General features: G+C 48.9%; 1 protein-coding gene across 4 annotated transcripts; it reads left to right on the top strand.

Moving 5' to 3' along the window:
• Positions 1-4: 4 nt before the first annotated feature.
• Positions 5-24,276, top strand: BCL6 (BCL6 transcription repressor). 4 transcript variants are annotated; one of them, XM_070371869.1, is made up of 10 exons: positions 5-356; positions 10,646-10,684; positions 11,508-11,678; positions 13,265-13,486; positions 15,053-16,024; positions 16,566-16,750; positions 18,037-18,204; positions 19,252-19,382; positions 19,501-19,638; positions 23,060-24,276. In XM_070371869.1, the coding sequence occupies exons 3-10, from the start codon at positions 11,518-11,520 to the stop codon at positions 23,201-23,203; spliced, it is 2,121 nt and encodes a 706-aa protein (XP_070227970.1). In that variant the 5' UTR covers positions 5-356; positions 10,646-10,684; positions 11,508-11,517; the 3' UTR covers positions 23,204-24,276. The 4 variants fall into 4 exon arrangements, with proteins under 4 accessions (XP_070227970.1, XP_070227977.1, XP_070227971.1 ...); XM_070371876.1 differs by lacking the exon at positions 5-356 and adding an exon at positions 1,455-2,058; XM_070371870.1 differs by lacking the exon at positions 5-356 and adding an exon at positions 2,884-9,533.
• The last annotated feature ends 1,991 nt before the right edge of the window (positions 24,277-26,267 follow it).

The raw sequence follows: 26,267 nt of genomic DNA on the forward strand, positions 1-26,267 counted from the left end.
ACAGAGGGGGCGCCCACGTGACGGTGGCGGAGCAGGCTGTACCACCGACCGGGGGCCGGGTAGGGAGAGCCACCGTCCGGCCCCTCGACCCTCGCGCCGAAACCTCCAAACCCGAGACGTCTAGCCTGTGAGGACCCCGAAATCTGCCTGACAGCGGGAAAATATTTTGGCCTGGAGGGCTTTTTATGGCCCGGAGGAGGCATAAGTCGTGAAGAGCTGACACCGAGTCCTCCCCTGCTACGTAGCAGTGGTAAAGTCCCCAGCTCAAATTCCGAGAATTGAGCTCTGTTGATTCTTAGAACTGGGGTTCTTAGAAGTGGTGATGCAAGAAGTTTCTAGGAAAGGCCGGACACCAGGTGATTATTGCTGTTGCTGCCGCCGCTGCTGCTGCCGCCGCCGCTGTTGCCGCTGGTGCCGCTGCCGCCGCCGCTGCTCATGATCATTATTTTACCTTTTAATTCTTTTTTTCTGCTCTTGCCAAATGCTTTGGCTCCAAGTTTCCTATGTGTATCTATTGATGTAAATGTATATATTTATTTATTGTAGCTGTCAGGTGTTAAAATAAATGCCGAAGATTAGTCCCACGTCTCTCCCACTCTAGGATGTAGATTTTTATATTTTTATTATTTTATTCTTGTTGTCTTTGAGTGAATTGGCCGGTTTGGGGAGGCTTTTGCCACCCTCCCTTGTGTTGTTTTGGTTTTTGAAGAGGAGGTGGAGGAGAGGAAGGAGGGGAATTAGGGGGCGGCCGGAGCAGAAAGGACGAGACAGTGCTTGGGGGGTGATTCGGGCAAGTCTGGGGGCTGTCTGGCCCCAGACGGCGGAGAGGACGCGCGCTCGCGCTCTCGCTCTTTCTGCTGCTGCTTGCGTACGGCTTGTGATCTCGCTGGATTCGTGCGGCTGTGTTTTTTTTTTTTTTTTTCCCCTCTTTTCTCGCTTGCAAACTGCCTTCCTTGCTCCCTCGCTCCAGCCTCGCCTTTCTTCCTTCCCTCTCCCTTCCCTCGCCTCTCCTTCCTTCCCTTCTCCCGTCCTTCTTGGTCACTCCGGGAGGCGAGGAGGGAGGCTGCCCTTTCGCTCGCCCCGCTGGCTCCCTTCCACCGGCCTCGGTCCTCTAGATTCCCCACCTCCGAGCCGAGATTTTGGAGGAGAAATGCAAGCGAACTCCTCGTGGTTATTTATTTATTTTTTTCCCTTCATAAACCCAGATGAAGTGTTCCTTTCTGAGCCGCGATCTTCCTAACGAGATCCGAGCGTTTTGGTGTCCCCTTCCCCTGCGTTTTGGGGGAGGTTTAGCTTGCCTGGGGGCGGGGATGTTGAATAGTTTGGAAATCATTCTTTCTTGGTTGCAGTCTAGGGAGTCGGGAACCCCCGCGCGCTCTCTCTCCCGGTCCTGGGGAGAGAGGCTTGTGGCGGGATGGGGATTTGGGGGTGGGGGTGGGAAAGGGGTGCGCGTTTGCACCTGCGGTGCTGTTCAGAGTGCGGGGACTCCGGGAACCTTCTCAGGACGGCCCAGCCAAGCGGGAAGGTGGCGGGATTTCTGGCGGTCGCGGTGTTTGTATTTTGGGCGCTGCGTGACTCGGTGTTAGCTCCCAATGGCTGTTTCCCCGCTTTCCTAAATTTTTATTTTTCCCATGGTGCAAGCTTTGTGAAAACAAACAAAACAAAAACTGCGGGTCGGAGAGTAGCGGCGTCAGGCTTCAGATTCCCGAGGTCCTTGCACAGGGCGAGGGAAAACACAAACAGCCCCAGCCCGCGTTCCTACGTGCAAGACCCGGGAGGAGAGAAGGGCACTTTGTGGCCCTGGCTGGGGGACTTGGCGCGGGAGGAGGGGGCGCGGGCGCAAACGGGAGATCTTTGTGAGTGATTTTGCAGAAATGGATTGCGAGGTTGGTTGGATTTGCAACCTGTAGCTCTCATCGAGGGAGTAGGAATGGGGGAAGGCGGCGGCGGCGGCGGCCGGGGGCGGGAGCCGGTAGGGAGTCGGAGCCTCGGAAATCGGCTGCGCTGGGGAGCCGCGGGAGCGAGGGGGCCACTCCGCTGCCGGATGTAGTGACCGTGGTAAATGTCTTGAGAGCTGTAGATTGCGTTGCCGTTATGATGCCGTGTTATTGGAACTCTGGCCAAAAATGGAACTCGTGTTGCAATAATTGAGTTTTTAAAGCTATCCCATGAAAAACAAGTACACAATCCTACAGATTAAAAAAAAAAAAAAAGCTTGAAAAAGATCCTGTTTATGTTGTGCCCCTTCTCGAAATGTTTGTCTTGGTGGTGGGGGTCCTGACAGCTGAGCCGAAGGAATGGCCCCAGACTGGGCGCTCCAAATCGAGAACTGTTACTGGGTCCCTGACCTCTTCTGTGAGCTCGCCATCCCCTCCAGGAAACTGATTTAATCCTTTCGGATTTTTTTGTTCCATCAGTTTATAGTTTCCAGGAGGAATATCTTGTAATGCGTCCCCTCCACCCCCACCTTAAAGTAAAGTGAGTGTCAGTAGATGCTTTTTTTTTTTTTTTTTTCAAAAAGGAAAAAGAAAATGGGGCAGGAGAGAAGGAACCAGGGAAAGGGCTGTTTAGAAATACAGTTTGTGGCTCAGAGCGATGCCACTGGCTTCCTCTACAGAGACTGCCAGTTTCCCTTTTTCTTTGCAAGGTGTGTGTGGTTTTGATAAATAACTTAAGAAAAAAATTAAGAGGGGGGCCGGCAAGATCCGTCAGGAGACAGGTATCTATTTTGCTCGCTATTTACTACCAAGAGCCTTTGGCACTTGAACAGAACCTCGTAAATCTGCAGCCCAAGTTGAAGTTCATCTGGCCCTAGTCCACACGCTATTCCTGGAGGTAGCAAACATGAGCTCAAAGGAACGAGGTGAAATCACATTCTCGCTTTAAAATATATGCTTTTTTTTTTTTTTTAAAGGAGAAAAGATAATGTGTCTCTGGGGGAGGAGGAAATGGAAAGGGAGTACCAGGAGATGGGCATTCCCTGCCTTAAATGACTGTAGTTGAGTTTTCAGGCCAAAATAGAAGCCTGCGGATGGGAAATAGTCCCCCCTCTCTCCATTTATAAATAGAAGTTTCCAATATCCTACTTGGAAGACTTTCCAATACTGCAGGCCCAAGCATTGACTGATTTTAAGGGTCTGTTGATAGTGACGATAAGGCTATCTATTTGTAAAAACAGAGCAACTTGAAGGAGAAAGCAGATAGAAGTGGGAATTCTCCAACTGGTTATTTCCTCTATGCTCAGTTTCTAAGGGTTCTACCCCTTGCTTTCATGAAAAACAAATGTTCCATTTTTATTCTGGGTTTGGGACAGGAATGGGACAGTAAACTCTTCAGCTATCGTTAGCTGAGCCTTAAAGAGTTCCAGTTATTGGTTGAGTAAATGGTAGCCATAACTAGATGTCAAAATTCTTCCTTCCCTCTCTCCTTTGCTGGGTAGCCACACTCACAACCCACTTTGTTGTGAAAAATTCAGATTCACAGGAGGTGGTGCGGCAGCGCCACCCCTCGGTGGATGAAACTTATCTATTTGCAAAAGTCAAATATTTGAAAAATATTGTGAAATGACCTTATGAGGATTTTTTTTTTCTTTAGGAAGGAGAGATAAAGCTAGCTTTTTAAAAAACTTGATTTCTCAAAAGGAGGGAGAAAAACGGTTTTCGAGCTAGGATGGTGTCAAAATAGGCGAAGTAGTTCGAGTGTGTGTGTGTGTGATGGGGGGAGGGTTGCCTGGTTGGCTTTAAGTAGGCGAGTTTTACAGGCGGAAGTAGCGCGCCGCCCCCCACTCCCGCCGCCTTGGACTTGACTTCTCTGGGCACCCGAATTCTGCTGCCTGTCTGATATTGAGATAAGAAGGAATGTTTTGGTGTAAAAAAAAAAAAATACTGACTGGAAGTCCTGTAGTTTTTGCTGGCGGTGGAGATGGTGTCTGTAGGGGGTTGGTTGGGGAGGGAGGGTTGTGGATTGCCAGGGGCAGTGGCAGGCTGATCTGTAGCCGGTCTGGAGACCTCTGGGAGTTAAAGTAGTGTGGCGCGTGCCAGTTTCCTGCACTGCGCAACAAGTGGGAAAGCTGCCGCAGTGATCGGAGCGAGAGTGCTGGGTTGTGGGAAAGCTGGCCGGTTTCTCCTCGCCCCACTAGAAGCCAGAACGGCTCCTCCCTACCCTGCCCGCCTCCCACTCCGAGACCACAGCCCCACCAAAAGACCAACTCGTCCCCACTCCCCCATCCGCGATTTAGCCAAGCGCTATAAGACTGGGTGGGACCCTTCTTCTGCCCTTGGCCTCCAGGGTCTCTTTTCTCCGTGGGAATCAGTTTGTACCCGACTTTTTTGGTGGTCGACAGGGTTTGGCAGGAACCTCTGCCAATACTGCCGAGTGCCATCCTGCTTTTTGAAGACAAGTGCGTTCTTTCTTTCTGTTCCCAATACATTTAGGGCTGGAAAAATCTACGTATAATACACGCACGCAGCTTCAGATATTGCGTTGTGGTTGCTAGAGGTGTGAGCATGGGGAAAAACGAATTACCTTCTGTAAATTAAAATGTTTTCCTGCTTTGCCCTATGGAGGCAATCCCCTCCCCCTAATACACCACAACAGCAGAAAGGTGGGGGGCAGTCGAGGGTGGAAGGCTGTGGTCGCGCGGCGGTTTTCGTACGGACCGAGTCCGCCACCTAGTGGTAGGTCTTGGCGGAGTTCCCCACTTTGGGCATTAGACCGCGTCACCTTCGGGTCCCCAAGTATCTCAACCAGGTGCTAGGACTGATGCAGGGCACCTTCCAATGAGGATGACACCCAACCTCCAACGTTTTGGTAAGGCGGAGGAAAATTACAAGGCCTGCGGATGCTTACCCATTCATGTCGCTCAGCGACGGGCAGATATCTGCATCTGCTTAGAGAACCAAAAAGCACCCCCTTTTGAAAACACTGCCTCCCAGTTGCTGTGGCCTTTCCCGGGGCAAAGTCTACAGTGGAGGGATACCACAAGGGCTCTAGGACATACAGCTCTTTACAGTGAGGAAACTGGCTTGATGTGAGGGTTAATGGGGAGTTAGTGACCTAACCGGAACCAGATTTTAAGCTTCTGAATTCCAGGTCAGTGACTTAAAGTCAAAGGCGAGTTTGTCTCCGCCCCTTCGAGGTAGCTGAGAAAAAGCAGCTGAAGGCAGAGGGAGCCATAATTTTAACCTCTTAGGTAACCATAATGGGAAAGAGTTCTTTCCCCATATTTCTCCGAGCAACTTGTTTACAAAGTATGGCCCAAGATTTTCCGTAACAGACTTTGAAAAGCCCACTGAAGCGCTGAGGGGTGGGAGCATCAGATCTTGGGGAGGGGGGTGTGCGTGTGTCAGGGCGTGATTAAAGCCCCGTCCCTAAACTTGCAGAGATTGCACCTCACTGTGTCGGAGGCTCACATTTGGATCCTGAAATAGCTCGGACCACCCCACCCCCCACTTACAAACTTTGCTTAGTGGATTGGTGAGAAATCAGTTGTGTGCGTGGGTCCTATGGACAGGCAGAGTGTAATCCACAATAGCTTCTCAGTAAAGTTTTCTCGCTTGGAGTTCAAAACTTAAGATGGCAAACGCGCGTCCGCGTGCTGGCGGCCCCTAGCGACCACTGGCGCGCACACCCGCGAGAGAAGCCGTTGATTCCACCGCCCTGGTCAGCAGGAATCAAGTTCTGCCTCTCCCACTTCGGGAGCTGTTGCAGGCCGCGTTGGAGAAACGCGCCTCTGTTCGGGTTGGAAACGAATCTGGGGACGTGTTTGAAGAGCGGTCAAGTTTGACTCATCGTTTTCCAAGGACAGTTAGTGCCTTCCATCTTCATTAACGTGAATAAAGACCTTGGCTGACTTCTGTCCAGATCGGATTTTTAAAGGCATTGTTTGCTTGGGGAGATCATGCTTCTGCCCTCCCCCGTCAGCCTTTTTGCAAAGGCCGAGCCCGCTCCAGGCAGGATGGCCAAAATATCTTTGCTCGTGTCTGTTGGCATTGACTGCCGGCCCTTTCTGGAAGGCAGTCGCGAGCTGGGCGCCCGGGGAGTGTCCCTTCTGCAGCTCCTCTTCAGATCTTGATGATAAAACACATCCCTCTATTTTATTGCATTTCCTAGAAGCTTGCAGGCTTGCAAGAGCGCTGTTGGCAGGAAGTGTGATAGAAATGAAAGTCAGGACATCATGTCCCTGAACACCTCCTCGGTCACCCAAAGCGACTGCAGAGGCCACCACGTTACGAAATTCACTTTCATCTACGGTGTTCAAATCCTCCCGCCCCCCAGACAAAAGCGTGAGGGGGTGTTTCTCCCCCAGAACAAAAACAACTCGGCGGTTTGACCCTACCCCCACCCCCGTCCCAACCGCCAGACCCCCGAGACTAGACCCAGGCGGCTCCTTAGCTGAGACGCTGCGGAGAAAGGGAACGCTGCGGCCAGAGCCCTGATGCGGGTTCCACTGCGGCGGCTCCGGCCTTATTAAAATGTCTCGTCCCTGCCTCTCAAGAGTGCTTTGCACTTCCAGATTCTCCTCTGGATTTCTCAACGAGTTATTGGAGTTATTAGATTACCAATAATCCAAAACCCGACCGGGATAGAGAAAGGGGGAGGGGGAAAGGCTTTCTCCAAATCCGGAGACTCGATCTAAACTAGGTCAATAGAAGGAGGGCGGGGCGACAAGGAGGAGTCGGTTTTAAGCCTTGATGGAGGGCTCTCTCTAGTGTCAGGCAGCGGTAAAACAGGATTAGGTTTGAGCTCCCGGAACCACGGGGACTCCTAATTTCCAATAAATGCATTTAATTTTAGCTTCCCTTCCTAGATTCTCATCCCATCCCGTGTTAAATTGCAGCCTTCGCTTTCACCTTTATTCTACCCGGCGAAGGGATGAGAAAGTGGGATTTTATGAGGCCAAAGAGGCCCCGTCTTTACTGACCCCGCCCCCGCTGCTGAGGTGCTGCGCGGTGCAGTGTGACGCTACCCGCCAGTTTTAGGACTGCGCTGCGGCCTAAGAGGCTGCATATTTCACCTCCCTACCACCGGGTCCCGCAGGTGCCTCTTGGAGTCCGATGCTGAGACCGATTAGGAGATGGCGCCCGGGGGTTCTAACTCCGAGGAAGGCCTGGGGAGGGCAAGGCAACCTTGGCGCGCCCATGAACGCGCTAGAGTTTGAGCCCAAGGCTTGTGCCAATCCTGACCTTTTTAATCTATGGTTTCAGAGAAATCGGATTCGGAAATTTCGAAATCTAGCCAGGTTCGGCCTGGCAGCTTCTATTCTGGGCGGAAATCGAGCTGAGCTGGGTTCTCCTTCTTGCCAACGTAGGCGGAAGGGGCTTTCGGTTTAGTTTTCCTTCAGCTCGGGTGGGGCGCGCTGGATGGAGACCCTTAGCTCTAGGACTCCCATCTTTTTGACTTGGGGGGCCTCGACCGCCCACTCCCATTCAAACGAGGGGACGGGGTCGGAGGGGCAAGCAAAGAGAAAGAAAAAGATGCACCAGGCAAACAAACGCCGTAATGGGGCAACTTGAAGTCAAGCCTGGGATAGAACGTGAAATCCTGGCTTTCAGATCCGGCTGTGCTACTAACTTGCCTGACTTCGCCTGTTTAAAAAACTGTTGTGGGGGAAGGGTTGGACTAGGTGAACTCTAATAGACTCCTAGACCTGGCGCGGACGAGGGATTTAGGGGAAAGTGCGCCGTATTCCCCGCGAGCCTCCCCGGGCGGCCCCCCCTCGCCGGGTGAATCCCCGGCGGCCCGAGCGGCGCAGGCAGCGATCCTGGCTGCCGTCGGGGCCGGCAGCTTCCTGGAAAGTTACTTCTCGTTGGAGCCGGCGATAGGCAGAGAGTGTTCTGTGAAATCCGCTGAGTTGAGATCGACTGTGTTCCGGGAATGAGAGGGCTGTGCCATTCCCCTCACTGCCCCCTGCCTTGACGGCGTAACAGGAAAAAAAAAAAAAAAAAGGGCACACATAATGTTAGCTACCGAGGTGCACGAAAAGTTTTACTTGAATGTAACCAAATTCACGGCTATCGCCGGGGCTCCGCCGCGCCCGTGGGGGGCTTCGAGGTGGACGCGCCGCGGTGCAGGCAACACGCCCGGGGGTGGGCGGTCCCTAGCAGACAGGTACGGTGTGATGGGGGTGGGCCAATCTGCGGATCTGCGCCGGCTTGCCCGGCTGCAGGGCTCGAGTTTGTGCCCTTGTGTGTGAGCAAGAGAAGAGGGCCACCTCTGGAGGTGGGAGGAAAAGGATGGGATCTTTTCATATAGGCTGGCTTAGCCCTTCCCATCCCTTGTCTCTCTTTGCCTTTCTGTTGTCTTCTTTACCTTTGCCCCCCCCCCCCCTTTTTTTTTTTAAAAAGGGGAATTCCCTCGTTTTTCATCAAGCTCTTTAAAGGATCTATCTGCCTTCTCAAGGTGCCTCGTTTACACAGGGAAAGCGCCAAAGGAGAGAAAGTGTATGGGGGTGGAAAAGACCAGTCTAACTTTCACTTGGTGGTTACTGCGGCTGGTGCTGGGATGGAGTCGGGAAAGGTCTGGGCTCTTGCAGATGTCAGTTTCTTCTTGACACCTCTGCTGTCTTGGTTGCTTCTGTGGAAGGAGTCTTGTGCTGACATTGGTGGGATGGCTGAAGCTAGTAGGCAGGGTTTCTTCCGGGCTTTGCTTGGAATTAGTTCTGAGATCCTGGATAAGACTTATCTCATGGAGCCTCACTCTCCTCCCAGTTAATGGTGGCTATTATAAGGATCAGACACAAAAATGGATGAGAAACAGCTGAGTGGTCTGTGAAAAGCAAACCAAATTCTAGTGGTGCTCCCACACCTGCAGCATATAGAGGGTGGCATCATTGCCCACACCCACCATGACTAACATACTCACTAGTTTGGGGGGTTCCTAAGATAAAGCTAGCTTGGAAAGGAGTGGACTTAATAAGGGCAGGGGCCTTAGTGTATGTGCATTATTTGGTCAAGCCAGGCCGAGAGGTTTACAGCGGAAAGTGCCCAGCCAACAGCCTGACAGACAGTGGACCCAGGGGGATTGTTTGTTTGTTTCATTCCGCATCAGGAGTGAGTCATTGCCACTTGTCAAGGTGAAATGGCAAATCTGCACTTCCTGTGGTTCCTAGAGTCTGTGTGACTGGAAATCCACAAGCGAGAGGGTGGTTGAAGCTGGTTAAAGGACAGCCTTAAGTATTCCAGAGTTGTTGAGGGATCTCTTCCGTAGGGGAGGAGGAGAAGGTTTATAAATAAACCTCACATGTGTCTGCAGTATTCCTTTTCCAAGGACACAATCATTGAACTTTGGTTAGGACCCATTCCGTGTATCTTTTTTTGCCAATCCAAGTTCGGATGGGGAGAGGAGGAAATAGGTTCTTTTGTCTTTTTCTATCCTCTCCCTTCCCCCATTTCCTTCTCGCCTCCACTCACTCACATGCACACATTAACCTTGAAGCCTATGAGATTGAGTGACTGGCACTTGGGACCACAGAGAAATGTCAGAGTGTTTGGTTACAGACTCAAGGAAACCTCTCATTTTAGAGTGCTCATTTGGTAAGACTCAGCAGCCTGGAATGGGGGCAAAGTGTCTGTGTGGGGGAAGGAACTTAAAAATGAGATTCACCCACATCAGGGTGCTGTCTTGCCTGTTCTACAGCACGTAGGCTGATTTGGAAAGGGGACAAGAATTTGAGCCAGAAGACCTAGGGCTGGGTCACTCACCATTTATGTGGCCCAATATGACCTCCTTGGCCTCGGGCCCCTTTACCCGGAAAATAGCTCTGAAAAGCTACATGTTAAAAAAGACGAGTTGGGGTAGGGTTCAGATATTGTTTTGTTTCTGCAGCCCACATGTGATCATAAATGAGTCTTTCACCTAGACTTTAAATGATTTTGTTTTAGAGAAATCAATTTGGAGAGGGTCCGTGTTTCTTGAGTGCTCCCTGGCCAGTTCTCAGCTAAACCACACAGTTAAATCTCTCACCAGCAGGGGGAAGCACAAACTTGGAAGTTTGTGGCACTATATCTGATCTTAGACCCAGGAGAGATGGGATTGGAAACTTTGAAAATGAACAAAAGAGTAGATAAACCATCTCAGGTTGGATTCTGCACATTCCTTATTTAGTCTTAAGTGCTTCAGACAGTCAGGAAATACTGCCTGGTAACTCAATTTTGTCCTCTGTGAACTAAGGATAAAGATATTGACCTTGTTGGTCTTGTGGAATCATTCTAAGTTTGGAAGATAGTATTTTAGCAGGTTTTGATAAGCATCCAGTTTTTAGGCCCCTGAAGGATCATTTCATTAATATTGAAAGAATCACTTTTCTTATTTTTTTTTCTTTCCCATAAACTCTATTACATTTGGATGGCATACATTTTTTACTTTGAAAAAGGAATTAAATGTGTATATGTGTATGTAATTAACGTATGAAATTGTATTCTGAGTACTCAAGGTAAAAACATTATTATCCTGTAGCTTCGGGTGCCTGTTGTTTCTGTAAGAGCCGAGCTGGATAAAGTGTTTGCTCACTTGTGGTAAAACCGCACCAGCTGGCAGGCTGCAGCTATCAGAGTAAAACTAAATATGTGTGTCCTAAAATAAGACTATAGTGGACAATCTTACATTCATTAAATCAATTTCTGCTTGGTTTTTCTCTTCCCTGCAGGTTTTAAGCAAAATTTTGGACTGTGAATCAAGGCACTGGGTAAGTAAATTGAATTATACGCTTTACAGTTTTGTGGACAAACTGTTTCTTTTGAATTTGCCAGTGCATGTGTCTCTGTGTGAACGGTGCCACCTTTCTTTAGATGAGAGAAAGGACAGCTGATTGCCTCTCCTTCACACCCCCCCACCCCACCCCTACTCTTTTGCCCCTGCATTTGACTGTCTTAACACTCATGTGACCAGGGCTTCCCTTACTTGTTGCTTGGTTCACAGTAATTTTGCTGCCTACTATGCACCAGCAGTTCTGACAGTTGCATTCTGACAATTCTGAAGCTTAGCAGGGGAGAGACAGATGGTGGCTAGGATGATGAGATGAGATACTGATGAGAATAGCTATGATTTTTGAGAATCTAGTGTGGACCAGGCACATATCTCTAAGTTTTACTACCGCAGAGGAATTAGTACTCCCCATTTGGGGAAACTGAAGCCCAGACATCGTAAAACAACCTGTTCCAAGTTATACAGCCTGCAAAAGGTATGGCCCACGTGCTAACCTTCAAAGCATGCTTTCTCTCCCCTGTCACTCACTCACTGCCTCTCAATGCTGGTGGCGTGTTTGGTATGTGGAAAAAACGTTCAACAAATACTCATTCCCTTCCTCTTTCCCCTATAGGGTTTTCTATTAACAAGTCAGGTAAAGATGATTATCTCCTAGTACAGACATGAAGAGAAATGCCCAGAGGTGGCCGATGAATTGTTCAAAAGCAAACACAAGGGAGCAGGCTGAGCCACCTGCTCTCACACTCCTGGTGAGAAGGAAACAGGTTCTGGAGGACTAACAGGATTTTGACCTTTTCTTTCAGGTGAAGAAAAATGGCCTCGCCGGCTGACAGCTGTATCCAGTTCACCCGCCATGCCAGTGACGTTCTTCTCAACCTTAATCGACTCCGGAGCCGTGACATCTTGACTGATGTTGTCATAGTGGTGAGCCGGGAGCAGTTTAGAGCCCATAAGACAGTCCTCATGGCCTGCAGGTAAGGGGTCTGGAAGTAGAAGGCAGATGATGGATATAAGGGGAGCGAAGGTGCTGGCTGCCAGGGTGGAGGGTGGAGGCCTCTTGCAGTGTTTGGGGCCACATCTCATTGTCTCTAGGTCCCCAGCACATGGCCTGGCAGAGTGGGTTCCCAGGCAGCAAATGAATAAATACACTTTTAGAAAAGAAAGCGTTTCCATTCTGTGGGAATAGAGGGAGAAGAAATCAGATCCTGTCTCCAGAAGAGATGTGTTCAGGGCAAACGGAATGACTTTAGTGAACCAGTGGGGAAAAAATGAAAAGTGAAAGCGAGTTTTTAAATATTTCTAGCAAGTTAAGTTGAGATCTTTTGCTCTTTTTTTCTGATTGTATTTATTTATACTATGATTATATTTCCGTGGGTGTTTCAGAGAATATCTAAGCTGGTGAAAGTGAGCTGGCTAATTCTTTATATTTGTCAAGTATTTCAAATGTTCAGAGCAGTTTTACATTCCATCATCTCCCTGGATTTTCAAAGTGGCCTGTATTATGGATGGCATGATTAGCTCTATTTTATAGATGATAAGATGAAAACATTTATAGGTGAGCTGACGTGGAGTCAGGAATCTGGATTGCAAGTAGAGGACATACAGAACATCTACAACAAGCACCTTTAAAAAAAAATAGTGGAAAGGTTTATAGAGAGTTAAGATAATAGATGACACTAACCAAATGCTTACTGTGTTCAGGCATCAATTTGTCCCCTTTACATTTTCATTCTTGCCACAACTGTGTAAGGGAGACATTGTCATTCCTGCTTTGTAGATAAGGAAACCAAGGCGCAGAGAAGTGAAGTCCCTTACCCAAGGTTTCATAGCTACTTACTAAAGTCTAGTAAGTCTAGCTCATTTCTGGCAGCATGCTCAGGAAGAGTAGAATCCAGATGACAGTCCAGAATTCTGGCCTCTCCCTGCATGCTCTTTCCTGAATCTGACATCATGGTACCAGGAGGTATAGCTTGACACTGACTTAGCTCTCCTGGGAGTATTGACCTTGTGATGGGCTTTTAGAAAACAATCTATGGACTTTTAGAAAATCAGTAAACTACAGATATAGGTATCATTTTATTTGTTTGTCATCAATACCCAATTTGCTTCTAAAAAATACAATAAGATTTTTAGAATGAGGATAATGTGGTGGAGCAAGAAAGGAAATGCTTATCCCAAAGATGTAAACTAAAAATAGTTACTGCAAATGAGTGCTAAATTTAACTCTGGTAATCTGTGCAGTGAAGACCAAAAGGAATACAGGTTCTGTGACTTTGAGAAAATTACTTGACCTCTTTGATCTTAGTTCCCCCATTTGAAAAGGGAGAGAAGGATAGAATCTATCTTATAAGGTTGTGAGAAACACAGGAGAGTAGATGTAAAGTGCTTAATGACTCTCTGACATTGAGTAAACTCTCCATAAATGGCAGCTATTGTTAATTGGCATGGAAGGTCCAGAGCTTGGTCCAGGGAAAAGGGGCTTAGGGCCCCTGCTAACTGTAATTGATGGCCGTTTCTGTAATTGATGTCTGCTATAGTGAGACATTCCTTTGTTTTACAGTGGCCTGTTCTACAGCATCTTCACAGACCAGTTGAAATGCAACCTCAGTGTGATCAATCTGGATCCTGAGATCAACCCGGAGGGGTTCTGCATCCTCCTGGACTTCATGTACACATCTCGGCTCAATCTGCGGGAGGGCAACATCATGGCCGTGATGGCCACAGCTATGTACCTTCAGATGGAGCATGTTGTGGACACTTGCCGGAAGTTCATCAAGGCCAGGTGAGCTGCCACCTGGATGGAGGCCTTGGAGATGGAAGGGACCACAAAAGATCAGTGACCCTTGATAATGCATGCACGTAGAAAAAATAATCCTCTGTGATACGCCACAGCCTACTTTCCATTGCTTTTGCACACTCCTGCTATTCAGATATGCCACGTGTATCCCCACTTCTTGCTTCCTTCCATTCACTTGATTGACCCTTTCCTCCCACCCATCCTGTTGACCACGCCCGGATGCCGACTTCTTCATTGTGCAGTTATCACTTTGCTCTTTCCGCAGCTGTTCAGTTGTTTCCCAAAGCCCTTTGTATTCCTGTTAGACTTTGCTTCTCTTTCACTATTTGCATGTGTGTTTTAGTTCTCCTTTAGGCTTCCATTGTAACTATTTACATACTTAGTTCCCCCACCAGACTGTGGGCTGCTGTACTCATCTCTTATGTCACTCTGCTCCTAAACGAGAGAACGTTTACTGAATTACATTGGGTTCACTGGGTCTAACCCCCTACCTGGGATCTGGTGAGATAGGACGGTCATTGAAAGATGAGAAACCTGAGAGCCAAAAAAGTGAAGAGCTTTGCTAAGTAGAACACTTAGGCCTTGACTTCTGTAGAATCATTTGATTCAGCTTCTCTAGGGTGATCGCAGCCCTTCTCCAACAGAAAAGTTTCCAGCCTCTGTTTGAACATCTCCAGGAGCAAGGAACTCGTTGTTCCCAGAACCACGCAGTTCTACCTTGGACAGTTTGAAAGTTGAAATCTGGCTCCTTTCACCTTCATTCCTTGGTTCTAGCTCTGTTAACTGCAATCACACGGAGCTGGCCCACTTTTCGCCCACGTAATGTCCCTTCAAGTACAGGCAGCTTGAGCTCTTTGTCTCCTGTGGGTGATAATGGTGGCAAGATCATTTATAAGTGCTTTCCCTGGGTCCAGCCTTGTGCTGGGAGCGTTCAGTAACTAGCTCCAGGTCACAGAGCTGATAAGTGGCACCACGGGGACTAGAAACCAGGTCCTGTTGCTGCAGAGCCAGGGCTTCCCACCCTGGCACCTGCTGCCTCTTCTCCAAAAGGAAACTTCCCTATGACTCCAGGCAGTGAGTTCCTTCTTCACAAACACCAGTTTGACAGTGACCTTCCAAACATGTGACACCAGCATCAAATAAACACTTCCCTCCCTGAAGCTCAGGTTTCACATGTATAAAATGGAAACAATAATGCCTTCTCAACCTTCCTTGCAGGATTCTGTAGGGATGAAATGAGATAAGGGCTCCAAAAGCTTTCCGTTTTATAATAGCAGAATAATTAGAGATTCACACATATATGAACATATGGGACTTACACAAAATCACACCTGAACAGGCACTGATGGTGTGGCTAACTCACTTAGCTTCTCTGGGCTAGATTGCTAGACTTTTAGCAGAACTGCCTTGTAACTGCAAGTGTTTCCCTAGTCCAGGGCCACGTTGCCTGTGTCTAGCTGACCCCCACGCCTGTGTGGGTTTCATAGGCCAGTGTCACTTGGAAGGTTCTGATTAGGAGGCCGGGGTCTTCTCTCTGTTTCCCTCCTGCAGTGAAGCAGAGATGGTTCCTGCCATCAAGCCTCCCCGTGAAGACTTCCTCAACAGCCGCATGCTGATGCCCCAGGACATCATGGCCTATCGGGGCCGGGAGGTGGTGGAGAACAGCCTGCCACTGAGGAATGCCCCCGGATGTGAGAGCAGAGCTTTTGCCCCCAGCTTGTACAATGGCCTGTCCACACCGCCAGCCTCATACCCTGTGTACGGCCACCTTCCGGTCAGCAGCTTCCTTTTCTCTGATGAGGAGCTCCGGGATGCCCGGATGCCTATAGCCAACCCCTTCCCCAAGGATCGGGCCCTCCCCTGCGACAGTGCCAGGCCAGTGCCCAGTGAGTACAGTCGGCCGGCCATGGAGATCTCCCCCAGCGTGTGCCACAGCACCATCTACTCGCCCAAGGAGGCGGCTCCTGAGGAGGCGCGGAGTGACATGCACTACAGTGTAGCCGAGGGCCCCAAGCCTGCTGCGCCCTCAGCCCGGAGCGCCCCATACTTCCCCTGTGATAAGGCCGGCAAGGAGGAAGAGCGGCCCTCCTCGGAAGATGAGATTGCCCTGCATTTCGAGCCCCCCAATGCACCCCTGAACAGGAAGGGTCTGGTTAGCCCACAAAGTCCCCAGAAGTCTGACTGCCAGCCCAACTCCCCCACGGAGTCCTGTAGCAGCAAGAACGCCTGCATCCTCCAGACCTCTGGGTCCCCGCCGGCCAAGAGCCCCACTGACCCCAAAGCCTGCAACTGGAAGAAGTACAAGTTCATCGTGCTCAACAGTCTCAACCAGAACGCCAAACCGGAGGGGCCTGAGCAGGCAGAGCTGGGCCGCCTTTCCCCCCGAGCCTATGCTGCCCCACCAGCCTGCCAGCCACCCATGGAGCCTGATAGCCTTGACCTCCAGTCCCCAACTAAGCTCAGCACCAGTGCGGAGGACTCCACCATCCCACAGGCCAGTCGGCTCAACAACATTGTCAACAGGTGATCAGAGGCAGTCGGGACTTGGGGCCAGGGCTTATCTGAGCAGGATTCTGGACTCACTTCTGATGGATGCAGAGGCTGTGTTCTCTTGCCTGAAATGCTGAGTGTACTGGAGGTGTGGGCTAAAGCCTATTGACTAAATTAGCCTAAGTAAGGAAGGTCCTTAAGCTTCAGTGTATTTTCATAGAGAGAGAATTTCCCCTCTGTGGTAGATGAGCATTCCAAGAATCCCAAGCTCCTGAGGTCTTGGTTTCGGTATGGCATGGGGCATCCTCCTGCTGTCTTGGACGGAGGATGGCCGTGGACTGCAGCACCAAAGGGAGGGAGCTGAGCCTGGGAGTGAGGTTTGGGCTCCATGTGACCCCATCAGTGATCTCAGTATGTCCACTGTTTGAAGGGAGGCTTGGGGATAAGTAACTTTGTGGTTCCTCATCTCAAGTGGCCCCTGGACTGCCCTGAGCACAGGGAAGAGGGATGCATGGAGGCCAAGAGGAGGCTCTGCCCTGCTCTATCTGCTGAGGCCCTTTCCTCCTGCCCACAGGTCCCTGACTGGCTCCCCCAGAAGCAGCAGCGAGAGCCACTCGCCGCTCTACCTGCACCCCCCCAAGTGCACATCCTGCGGCTCGCAGTCCCCGCAGCACGCAGAGATGTGCCTGCATGCTGCTGGCCCCACGTTCCCCGAGGAGCTGGGAGAGACCCAGTCTGAGTACTCAGATTCCAGCTGCGGTGAGTCCCTTCCCTGCCCTGGCCTCTGCTCCAGAGGTTTGTGTGTCTATTCAGTGATTGGAAGGAGCCCCTCATTGGAAGTCCATTGGCATTTAAATCACCAGCCCAGATTCCCACTCTTGGAGACCTTATGTAGGGAATGAGACTGACCAAAGCAAGGGGTGAAGAATCTGAGTTATTCTTGGGGAATAGAGAAGGATCACACAGCTCTCTCAGCTTCCTTCCAGCAAAACTAGCGATGGAGCTGGCTACCACTAGCTTCCAGAGCCTTCTCAGGCCCTCTGGACCCAAACTGATTGTATGCATGTTAGTTCACCTTGCTAGACTGTACATTCTAGAAGGAGAAGCATCTGCCTTATTCATGCTTGTGTTTTCCACAGGGCCTAATGAGTCTAGCATGGAGTAGGCACTCAGTTAATATTAGCTGAATTTGATTCACTGAACAGATTGTTAATTGACATTTTTGGATAGTTTGTGATTGGCACCCCCAGTTTTCCCCTCTTCCCCCAGCTCTGGCTCCAGTAGGGTAGCCCAGTAATACTTCTTTTAGGGGTAAGTCACCATGATATGTCATTTCCATATTGTTAAGACAAAAGAAAAAGATGAGTTCCTTACACTGAGAGGCTTGGCACAGGGCCATGGGCCAATAGTTGGGAGAGCAGGGAGGGACTGTCCCATCCTGGCTCCCTGGCTGTTCGCTCTATACTCCAGTTCTTTTTCTCTGGGCCTCTGTTTCTACTTCCACCATCATCTTTTGTCTCCCTGTCTCAGAAGTGCTTGGGAGACATGAAGTCTAGATGGGTGCAAGGGTGACCACAGTCATTGTTAATTCCTCCTTCGATGAACTCAAAGTATTTTTGACTCTGATTCGTATCTTACATTCCTGTGATGCTTGATGTTATACAACATGCTCCTGTGAGGTAGGCAGGACAGGAGTTTATTATCCTGATTTTGAAGATAGAGACACAGACAGAGGCAGTCTTACCCGAGGGCTTCTATGCATGAATGTAAGCTGGTACAGGCCATGTGGGTACCTTGGGTGTGAGTTTCCCTTTTCTACCTTAATATTTGAATCTGTCTCCTTTCTTGGTTCCATGACTGAGACCCTAAACACTAAGAAAGAGGGAATTCTCACAGGGCCTTTGCTCTGGGCTCCCATGAACAATGGGCAGATGGGGCACTGGGGGCTCAGTTTGGCCCTGGGGGTGGCTCCAGAGGACAGGCCATGGAGGCCCACCTCACTTTCTTGATGTGCTGACCCTGGTGTTCCCCTCACCCTCCAACAGAGAATGGGGCCTTCTTCTGCAATGAGTGTGACTGCCGCTTTTCTGAGGAGGCTTCCCTCAAGAGGCACACGCTGCAGACCCACAGTGACAAACCCTACAAGTGTGACCGCTGCCAGGCCTCCTTCCGCTACAAGGGCAACCTCGCCAGCCACAAGACCGTCCACACGGGTATGGCTCTGTAACCCATCCCCAAGCTCGCCAGGTTCCCCGGGGCAGAACGGGGCAAGGATTCTAGGGAAAGCAGCGTGGGGCTTTGGGGCCTGGTGAGGTGAGGTAGGGAGCAGGGATTTTCCTGGCCTGAGTGTAGGCCTGGCCTGTCACGTCTTGGCTTAGTGACCCAGCCACTCTGTGTTCCCTTTGTCTTTCCTTTGAGATGCTCTGTGTTGCTTCTCCACCTTCACTGGGGTCAAAAGTGTTCATCTTACTGTACAGGGGATGAACCTTGGCTGAGAGAGGCAGAGACAGGTTGGTTTTTATAAACCAGAAAAACGCTAAAGCCTCTTCGGTCTCTCCCAGGGCTGGTTCCTTATCAGCTCACACCGGGTAGCATCTCATAACCTGATTGTTGTCCAAAGTTGCCTCTCTCCTGGAATTTTAAATGGGCCCATTATCCCAGAAACTTTCCATGAAGGAAGACGTGGCCCTTCTATTGGTTTCCTCTGTCTGAGCATCTACTCCAACTCAGGCCCCACCTCTCTTGCAAATAGAATGCAGCTGTAGTTGCCGCTAGCAGAAAGGAAAAGCATGTTTTTTCTCAGAGACAGAAATTAGAGCAGCCTGAGTGTTACCTCTCTGAGGAATGGGTTGACTGAATCAGCCTTACCCTAGCAGAGCCTTCCTGAGTCATCTCAACTCACCCCTCGGGTGCCAGAGAGGGAAACTGAGGCCCAGAAAAGGCGAGTAACATGTCCACATCCTGAAGTTAGATCATCCTGATGACAAAGCTGGTTCCTGGGACCTTAGTCCCTCCCTGACCCATGCCTGACATTGTCTCTCCTCCTCCACATCACCACCTGCTTCTTGACCCTGGTCATGGGTGAGGTGTGCTGATGTGTGTGTGAGAGAGGGGTGGCAGGCCCCTGACACCTCTCTCTGACCCCTTCCAAGGGAAGGAAAGCCGAAGTGGCATAAGGGTTAATTGCTTTGCAAACCAGGGCTCAGGGACTGTGGAAACTTTCTTTAATTATGGCTTTCCTGTTCTTCTCTCTGCAACAGGTGAGAAACCCTATCGTTGTAACATTTGCGGGGCCCAGTTCAACCGACCGGCCAACCTGAAAACCCACACCCGAATTCACTCTGGAGAGAAGCCCTACAAATGCGAAACGTGCGGAGCCAGATTTGTCCAGGTGAGCAGGGGGCGTGGGCCACGGACCCCCAGCCAGTGTGCTGATAAGAGGCTCCAGGGGGTCTGAGCCCACCTCGACCGAGCCTCTTAGTTTGTTTGCTCTTCGCTCTTCCGTGCAGGTGGCCCACCTCCGTGCCCATGTGCTCATCCACACTGGCGAGAAGCCCTATCCCTGTGAAATCTGTGGCACCCGATTCCGGCACCTTCAGACTCTGAAGAGCCACCTGCGAATCCACACAGGAGAGAAACCTTACCATGTGCGTGAGCCCCTTGTGGCCACTGGCTGGCCTGGGAGGGGCGGGGAGGTGGGGTTGGGGCCACAGGCTGTTCGCGTCAATCTCAGGCATGCAGTGGGAGGACCACTGAACTCGCATGGTCCTAAGACCAGATTTCACTCTGATTTTCAAAGACAGCCAGCTTGAGGTTGGCCTGAGTCTTAGTTTGTTGTTGTTGTGCTGTTGCTGAGTCATGTCCAGCTCTTTGTGACCCCATAGACTGAGGCGTGCCAGGCTTCCTTGTTCTTCACTATATCCCAGAGTTAGCTCAACTCATGTTCATTGAGTCAGTGATGCTATCTAACCATATCGTCCTCTGACGCCCCCTTCTCCTTTTGCTTTCAGTCTTTCCCAGCATCAGGGTCTTTTGCAGTGAGTAAGCTCTTCACACCAATCAGCCAAAGTATCAGAACTTCAGCTTCAGCATCAGTCTTAGTTTGCTCATCTTTAAAGTGAGGGTATTGGGCTAGGTAATCCAGGCCTTAAGAAAGAAGTCTGGACTGTGGTTACATAGACATCAGAGTCATTCATTCCTTCTACAAACACTTACTGAGTGCCTCCAGCTGTCCCTAAACTGGGCTAGATGTCTACTTCAGACGAGCTAAAGTGTTTGAAAAGGAGCAGTCACAGACTAGGAGGGGAACCAGAGAAATGTGGTGATACAAGGGAGAAAAAAACTAGAGAAAAGACAGTTGCAAATGACCAGAAGTAAGAGGCCATGATCAGGCCACTGGAATCACAGTGTTCTAGAGTGGAGTCTTGACTAACTATGGCTTATGGGTTAATTTTTGAAATCCCACAAGCTAATAATGGTTTTTATACTTTTACATAGCTAAAAATAACAATAATATGTTATGACATGCAAGTTATATAAAATTTAAATTTCAACGTCCATAAATAAGGTTTTGTTGGCACACAGCCAGGCTCACTTGTTGACGTATGTCTCCGGCTGCGTTCACGCTACAATGCAGAGCTGAGTAGTTATGTCAGAGAATGTCAGGCCCACCAAGTGTGAAATATTTACTGTCTGGCTCTTTACAGAAACAGCTTGCTGATCTCTGCTGTAAAGTGGAAAGATACTGGCCAGGGAGCTGAGATATCTGCATTCTTATTTGGACTTTGGCAATGACCCTTTTTAAGGCTGTGGGCAAACCCTAACCCTCTCACTGGGCCATAGTCTTCTTTGTCTATGAAATGGTGAGAATGAGGTAGATGAGCAGGTTTCCAACTGTGCTCTTTCAATCACTGAGGTTCTGAAACCCTGCAGGGCAGGACTGGAATGATATAGCAGCCTTTTTCCCTTTCCAGTTTCCATTTAATTTGAAGAAAAGAGTCCCATGTCCTACAAGTGTAGAAACTACTGTTATAGATGAGGCTGGCTTTGCTGAATTTATGACATCTCTGTAGGTAGTGATGGACACAAGGACAAATAAAGGAATGGTTAACCCATATCAAAATGTTAACCTGAGAAGGTGGTTATTTACATTTACTTGTTTATCGCTCCTTGAGTGAATATCTTCTCACCTGATTTTGTTCTTGGGCGAATTAATTATCTTCTCAGTACCTTAATTTCCTCATCTGAGCCTGATAATAGTGCTTACTTCACACAGTTATGTTAAATTAATGGATTCCCGGAAGTGTTCAGAACAGTGCTTGCCGCATAGTAAGAGTCCAGAACGTATTTGCTGTTATAATTATTTGCTGGACATGTAGATACACAGGATACCAGAGTTGAGCGACCTTCAGAGTGTAGACTCAGTCCCTTGCAGAAAGGAAAGCCGAGGCTCGGAGAGACATGCCATGCTCAGGGCACATGGGAGTGGGTAGCACAGGTATGAGGGGCCCTTGTCTCCCAAGACTGGGGCTCTTTATACTCACTGCACACCTGCTTTATTTTTTTCTAAGTTTATTTCCATTTTTACTTTAAGACATATTCTCTATATGAATATATTTTATTACAGTTTTATTAGAGAATAGTTTTAGATTGGTAGAAAAGTTGCAAAGATAGCACTGAGATACCATATGTACACAATTTCCCCTGTTATTAAGTCTTATAACTAGGGTACATTAACCACAACTAATGAATCCATACTGGGTATGTTATTATTAACTAGAATCCATACTTTACTTTCTTAGTTTCTACTTGGGCTCCCCAGGTGGTGCTAGTGGTAAAGAATCCTCCTGCCGATGCAGGAAAGGCAAGTTCAATCCCTGGGTCGGGAAGATCCCCTGGAGGAGGGCATGGCAACCCACTCCAGTATTCTTGGCTGGAGAATCCCATGGACAGAGGAGCCTGGTGGACTATAGTCCACGGGGGTCACAAAGAGTCAGACACGACAAACAACTTAGCAGCAGCATCGGTTTTTGCCTAAAACATTTTTCTGTCTCAGGATTACATCAGGGTCCCACATTACATTTAGTCATCCACTTTATTTTTAAAGAACTTTTCCACTAAAATGATTATCACCCATTTTTGGAATCAAAACAAGAAACAGCTTTACTTGCTAATGCCTAGTTAGCTGATCTGAGATCTATGTGTGCATATGTGCTCAGTCACTTCAGTTGTGTCCCACTCCTTGTGACCCTGTGAACTGTAGCCTGCTAGGCTTCTCTGTCCTTGGGATTTTCCAGACAAGAAAACTGGAGTGGGTTGCCATGCCCACCTCCAGGGGATCTTCCTGACCCAGGGTTGAACCCAAGTCTCTTCCATTGGCAGGTGGATTCTTTACCACTAGTGCCACCTGGGAAGGCCTCTAAGATGCGTACACTAAGTTAAAGGAATATAACTGCCTTTTAAAAGCATATCTGAGATTTCCGGAATTTCCATTTGCAAAATTCAGACTGTTCTAATCCATTTGTCCAAATATATTCAGATGTATTGCATAATTGCCTAAGAGGTATATTCACAGGTACTGGGAAGATTACAAAGTTTAGTGAGAAGTAGTCACCAGTGTCAAAGCATTCTGCATCTGAGAAGGATGTTAATTTTGGGGATGCCAAGGCTTTTTGGCATTAAGTGGCAAGGCTGGAAATCTTACAGAGGTTAAAGGAAAGGAATTATTTTCACCTTAGAAAGATTCAGGAAAACTTTAAAAATTAGAAGAGTTTGCATCTGAACTGCATTTTTGGTTTAGACTTGAATTTGTTGAGTTAGAGCAGGGAAATGAATCTCAAGCAGGGGAAGAACATGACCAAGACTTTGGAAAGCAGGGAAGAGACATTTGCACAAAGTGTACTTGTCCCTTAGCAGAAGCCAGCATTCCTGTGGGCTCTCACCTGCCCACAGGAGGGAAGGGAAGAACTGCCCCATCCCTGGAAGGGAGAATCTCCTTCTCAAGGTCCTTGAGTAATGACACGTTTCCTGAGTGGATGACTTAACAGTTTGCCTCTGGTTCTCCCCCAGTGTGAGAAGTGTAACCTGCATTTCCGTCACAAAAGTCAGCTCCGTCTTCACTTGCGCCAGAAGCACGGCGCCATCACCAACACCAAGGTGCAATATCGCGTGTCCGCCACTGACCTGCCCCCGGAGCTCCCCAAAGCCTGCTGAAGCATGGAGTGTTGATGCTTTCCATTCGAGCCCCTTTTCGGAATCTACCCAAAGGATACTGTAACACTTTACAATGTTCATCCCATGATGTAGTGCCTCTTTCATCCACTAGCGCAAATCCTAGCTGGCGGGGGCGGGGTGGGGGGAGGGGCGGGGGACGGGGCGCCAGGGCAGCTCCCCTTCCCCCACTGCCGTAAAACTTTAAGAAAATAATATTGCTTCTTCTCCTATGTGTACGGCGAACCATGTCAGCAAAAAGCAAAATCATTTTATATATCAAAGCGGGGGAAGTACGCAAAAGTTCTGACTTGACTTAGTCTGCAAAATGAGGAATGTATATGTTTTGTGGGATCAGATGTTTCTTTTGTATGTAAATGTGCATTCTTTTAAAAGAAGAGACTTCGGTATGTTATCAAAGAGAGGGCTTTAATTTTTTTAACCAAAGGTGAAGGAATATATGGCAGAGTTGTAAATATATAAATATATATATATAAAATAAATATATATAAACCTAAAAAGATATATTAAAAATATAAAACTGCGTTAAAGGCTCGATTTTGTATCTGCAGGCAGACACGGATCTGAGAATCTTTATTGAGAAAGAGCACTTAAGAGACTATTTTAAGTATTGCATCTGTATAAGTAAGAAAATATTTTGTCTAAAATGCCTCAGTGTATTTGTATTTTTTTGCAAGTGAAGGTTTACAATTTACAAAGTGTGTATTAAAACAAACAAACAAAAAGAACAAAAAAAGCTGCGGAAGGAGAAAACGTGTAGTTTTGTTCTAGTTTTCGGTTTGTATATACCCGTACAACGTGTCCTACGGTGCCTTTTTTCATGGAAGTTTTCAACAGGGGACGACTGCGCCATCCCTTTTGGACGTGTAGGCAGACACAGGGACTTGGAGTTGTCACTAACTAAGCTCTCTTTGGGAATGTTTGTCTCATCACATTCTGCGTCATGCTTGTGTTATAACTACTCCGGAGACAGGGTTTGGCTGTGTCTAAACTGCATTACCGCGTTGTAAAATATAGCTGTACAAATACAAGAATAAAATGAAAAGTCAAATCGGTTTGTTCTGGATTTTTTTTCCTTGTGCTGGAGTCAGGACTTGAATGGGTCTGGTTCCCCAGCTCTTCACCTGGGTGGGCAGTGCTCATGGAGGGCAGGGAAAGACTGAGGCTGGGGTTTGCATCTGGTTGCTGGGCAGGGCCCACCTTCAGCTCTTGGAAGAAGGATGGACCGCAGATGCCAAATTCTGCTCATGTGGCGCCCAGGTCGGGGATTTTGAATGGACCTCTTGCTTCTTATCTCTGGCTGGTTCCCTCCTCTTTCTGTTTTTTTTTTTTTTTTAACTGTCTTCACTCACTTTATTTTTCATTCAGAGCTCTAGGCTGAACTTCAAATGAATGACCTCAGTTCTAGCCCTTCTGACACCAATGTGTGGGTCCTTTCCTCCTCTGGGTCTTAGAGAGTTTGCTCATTCTGTGAAGTGAGAAGGCTCGTCTTGCCTTCTGGCTTCATAAACAGTTTCTCTTTCCTGGGGTCCAAGGACAGTATGGGAAGCCTCAGCTTCAACTCTTGCCTTCCTTACCCTTGGTGCCTTTGGAGGATTTTTGCTGTCTCCTAGGTGATGGATAGACATCTATAGACTCAGAAGCTTTATGAATCCCTATGAGCCAAGCCAAACCCCATCCCTGCAGAAGCGTTCTTTGCACCAAGAACTCTGTGGTGGAAGTCAGCCGCCTCTTCCTGAGTGACAACCACTACCCCTCTGAGTCCCTTTCCGACCCACCCCTGAGGGAATCGGATTAACTAGATTGTTTACGATTCCATGATTCACCCTGGCTTGCTTTGGCACCCGGTTTTATTTTACCTCAGACCCCCTCAGAAACCAAGTTTGACTGACAGGAACTAAGAATGGTGAGGACAAGTGTGGTCACAGCCGCCTGCCCAGAGGAGAAAGTCCTCACCGCCCCGTCCCGTTCCTGGGTGGCGGTGGCGGTAGTGGGGCGGGGACGCAAGGCAGGGCCTTCCCTGGGCCCTCAGGCCACTGTCTGGACGGTGGTGTCCCTTGGCAGTGCCTCTGCAGCAGGCTCCACACACGTGCTGGGAAGCCTGCGGGAGCTCACCCCCCAAAGCCCCTGAGAGAACCTCAGAAAGTCACATTGCCCCCCTGCCAGCCACATGGCCGGCCTTGCAGCTCAGGTTTCCTTTGAAGATGACTTTAAAGGACTCGCCAGCTCAAGGCCTCGGCTCACCCTGCTCTTTGAAAGGGGGGAAAATGATCCCTCTGCTCCCATAGACACTTGGCAGAAGAACTTACAAAACAGACAGCTTCAGGAATGACAATTCACAGGCCCAAGGGAGGCTGGCCCCAGGGCTGCTTGGCTCCCCAGGGGCCTCCGAGTTTGTTTACATATCATTACTGTTTAATAGAGAGAGAGGAGGCTGGGGCAGACAGTGTGGGTGGCATTCAAGTTCAAACAAAAGAGAAGATCAAAGAGTAACTGCAGCCAATTGACAATCAATAACAGGTAAAAGGCAAACAGTTAAGCTGGGGCAGAGGGAATACAGAATTTTTATTACCAAAGTGTGACTGGAGCACAACTTTCCACAAATGCATAACTTTTAAAACAGGGTGTCTGATGCTTTTCTCTCGGTTGTAGGGTTTTGAGAGGAAAAGTTGCTAAGGACAAGCGTAGTGGTTAGAATAAACTTAGGAGCCGGAAGGATGGAGGATGGTAAGGATCACCTCGCTGAAATCTGTCCTTGACCCAGGAAGGGACTGAGGTGAAGAAACTAGGCTACCGTCACCCAGGGCACTGGAGCAGAGAGTGGAGGGCAGGCTCCTGCCTCTGACCCCGCCCGGAGGGAAAGAAGATCAGTCACAAATGTTCCCATTGCAGAAATGAGAAAGCTGATGCAGGGACTTGTCCAGGGTCACACAGCTAAGATGTGGCCAACTAAACTGAGTTCATACAACTGCTTGTTGGTGGAAGTTCAATCACCTCTTTTTTGGGGAAAAATGAGCTATTTCCTTTGGAATATGGGTTCATTTGC

The sequence above is a fragment of the Bos mutus genome, chromosome 1 (genome assembly GCF_027580195.1).
Source record: "Bos mutus isolate GX-2022 chromosome 1, NWIPB_WYAK_1.1, whole genome shotgun sequence".
NCBI classification, from domain to species: Eukaryota; Metazoa; Chordata; class Mammalia; order Artiodactyla; family Bovidae; genus Bos; species Bos mutus.